Source organism: Aulonocara sp. 'chitande type north' Nkhata Bay, linkage group LG3, assembly GCF_057382095.1.
Source record: "Aulonocara sp. 'chitande type north' Nkhata Bay isolate Kocher_YH1m ecotype deep benthic linkage group LG3, A_spYH_male_GT1.1, whole genome shotgun sequence".
In the NCBI taxonomy this organism is placed as follows: domain Eukaryota; kingdom Metazoa; phylum Chordata; class Actinopteri; order Cichliformes; family Cichlidae; genus Aulonocara; species Aulonocara sp. 'chitande type north' Nkhata Bay.
Genome location: NC_141346.1, coordinates 70,233,162 through 70,236,627, shown reverse-complemented (window position 1 = coordinate 70,236,627; position 3,466 = coordinate 70,233,162). Strand labels below are relative to the sequence as shown.

General features: G+C 36.8%; 1 protein-coding gene across 1 annotated transcript; it reads right to left on the bottom strand.

The window, feature by feature from the left end:
• Positions 1–269: 269 nt before the first annotated feature.
• LOC147336891 (uncharacterized) lies at positions 270–3,466 on the bottom strand. Its single transcript, XM_086287700.1, has 4 exons — positions 3,376–3,466; positions 1,810–1,862; positions 1,459–1,557; positions 270–911 (listed from the first exon to the last, which is right to left on the bottom strand). The coding sequence occupies exons 1-4, from the start codon at positions 3,464–3,466 to the stop codon at positions 594–596; spliced, it is 561 nt and encodes a 186-aa protein (XP_086143826.1). The 3' UTR covers positions 270–593.

The window sequence follows — 3,466 nt, the reverse complement described above, 5'->3', positions numbered from 1 at the left end:
GGGAAATAACACTTAAAATCTTCAATATTTTTAAAATACGGTGTGAAATACACTTACAAATAATTCTAAACTGTTTGCCCAGTAAATTATAATCAGCTAAAAGTGTTAGAAAACATGAAAGTAACAACACTAACAATTTAACAACTTTTTATTAAACGCAATGTGCTTTTAAAAAGGCACAAACAACAGAGCTCACTCATAAAAAAGTGCTTCATAAATAAAACAAGAGAAAAAGACTCCAAAGGTCTCCATCTCAATTCTAAAATTCAATAACATTTTCAGTATTAACAGCAATTGCAGCTATTAGAACATTGAGGCATTTAACACTTACTGTACCTTGACAGCTGCAGCTCACTTTCTTTTTTAAAAATACATGAAAACAAACAGTACTGTTTCCACTGCTGTACTTATAGGGAACAAACATCAAGGCAGTGCATTTACGTATTAGGCAACAGAACATTAAACATGAATAGTGCATGAACTGAACAGTCATTCGTCTTAAATGTGAGGTAGAAGAGGCAAATGATTAGGAAAAAAACAAACAAAAAAGCTTCCTCAATACTCAGCTCAACAAGTAGTCAATTCTGAGTGATTCACTCATTGAACAAATCATTCTTCAGCATCAGTAGACGCCCTTTCAGTTGTTTGTTGTCCTCAAGGCACATCACAACCTTCTGGATAAATGTGAATGTAAGCTCAGGTTTCTTTGGATATTGTAGGTCTAGTGCATAGATGTACCCAAAGAGCAGGAGAAATGACTCAGCCAGATTCGTGGGACCATTCACAAGTATTTCATCCTCAATGACAATGCAGATGCTTTCGGGACTGAAGAGGGCCGAATCAGTAGTGTCATCCGTGACAACTGTCAGCAGAGCCACAGGAGTGTCAGTGAGGTCTGGACCATCTGCTGACTGAAAAACAAAAAAAATACAAGAATGAGTTCAGCCCCAAAAGGACACAAATCATGCTATTGATTAGAGGTGTGAATCTTCATAAGTCACACGTTTCTTTTAGGATTATAATGTCAACGATTTAATTTGATATTGCGATACATCATGATGCATTACAATAATCTTAATTTGGGTTTGGTTTTAAATGTTTTCAATAAATATATGCCAAAATATTTGTTTTTGTTATTTACCAAACATTTCTCTGACCACAACATGGCACCTCCAAAAAATAGAACACTTGAATTTTAAAAGAGAGATAGTTTTTATCTGTGGATTTGTCTTTGTTTAATAATCTTTCAACTATTTTCATGTTTTCTGGTTTATGCGTAACAATCTTCTTGCAATCTTATTCAACAATAGTTGATATATGGGAGAAAACAAGTCAGATGAGGACTGTGTTGAACCTCCTTCCTGATATACACCCTGGTTCTCCTTGAGTTCTGAGTGATGTCATATGTTTGACTGAACAGCTAGGCAAAGGGGTTGATGCTGAGGCCAGTACACTTACATCACAAGTCCTGAATAACGTGGAGGCATCTTCACGCAGGTACACAGGAAGTGCACGAACGTGCACGAGGGCCCGTCTTGTATTTACATCATGCTGTTCCTAGATGAACATACAATATCTATTAGAATAGTATTTACACAAATGCAGAGTAAAAACAAAGTGTTGGATAGCCATGTTCTGATTGTCATTGTTATAGATCAGGGGTGTCCAAACTTTTTGTGTAACGGGCTAAACCTGTCAATCTAGAAGGGTAACCCAAAAAAATCTAAAAATTTGAATAATTCAGGGCAAAATTCTCTAATTTCTTTGTATTTATTTTTTATTTAAATTAGGACAAATTATAAAACTCACCCACTGACAACTGGTGAAATGTTGACTCTCTGTAGCTCTTTGCAATCTGATATCTGTAAACAATATGTGCACAAAGACGACTTATTAATGTTCAAAAACATTTTTTGCACAGCACACACACATGTAGTCAGCTGATCTCATCTGATGCATATCTGCTCCTTGATCAAGTGACATTTGTCCGGATTTTTGGCACGAGTGACGTCGAATCAGCATCGCAGCTGGATGGCCCGATTTACATACCCAGCGCAGCTGATACTCACCACAATAATTTACTAAGATTATATGCACTCCTGTTATTAAGTCCAGTTCAGTCTGTAAATGTTAACCGTTTCAAACTAATGTTGATAGGTGTGTTGCTAAGCTTAATAACTTAAATAACAAACTTGAAATTTACCCGTCCTATTTTCCCCTTTATTGTTTTTTCTCTGTGCTGTAAATCTTCTGTCTAAGAAGAAATCTGAGGCTGCTGTTCTGAAAATAAGCTACCAAAGCTTTTTCTGAATGAATCAATAAAGATCCATTTATGGAAAGCTGTGATGAAGGCAGTTTTGTCTTTAATTATATTCAACAATATAACATATTCGACCACTTTTAAGTGATTTTGTGATCTTTAATACACTAAAGTTAAGGTTATTTACCTAATTTCTAGTAAGTGGCCCTCAGTGAAAAACGTTTGGACACCCCAGCCTTACAGGTTAGGGAGTATTTGTGATCCGCACAGTCTGCATCAATGATTCTTTCTTAGCCTGGGAGCAGAACGCGGCTCTTTATTTTCATTTCATTTCAATTTATCTAGCAAAATCGATAGGGTCTGGCTTAAAGGTGTCAAGTAGGCGCCTCAGTCTGGCTGGTTGAGCCTTGTCGAATTAGCGCGAACAATTTAGCTGAACTTCGTTCGTAGCACCGAGTTCGACCAGTGTATAATGTTAGGCTGAATCAGGCGAAGCATTTTTCCGCAAGCCTTGACTTGTAGAGCTCGCTTAGTGGAATACCCCTCTAAACTGTTAAAAGGATTTCGAGATTATCTCACAACCACACATTTGAGACTACGAAAAAATACAAGCGTGTTTAATTACCATAATGATAACACACTCATGTTGTTTAATATTGTTCGCTTCATGCTAGCACACACACACACACAGCTCAACAGCGTAAACTACTGACTGTGTAACACGGACACTTATTGAAATAAGTATACTCACAATACGCACGTGCATTACCGGCGAATATGACAACCGGTAGAAACGGACAGTAGAAAGTTTTAGTAGAAAGTTCAAACGCATGGAGCTAGAACTGCCAACCGTCAACTTCCCGGGCAAGAATACAATGCATTATGGGAAATGTTGTCCCCCACGGTAAACCGCCAAAACGTTACACCATTCTAATTTGAAATAACATTACGTACTTGTCACATTCGAAAACTTCTAAAATTACAATTACTTGGATTCGAATTCATTTATAACAAACATTCACTGTGCACAAAGTACGAATATATTTCCAGTAAAAAATAAAAAAGAATGTTTATCGAAATTAAATTTAAACAAAACAAAAACACGTTAGACTTACCAAATTTAGGGCAGTTGATGAAAAAAAATAAGGTGGTGGGTTGAAGTTGGGGACTCTTAATCCACACGGGCTGGCCAAATCTTCCCCGCAT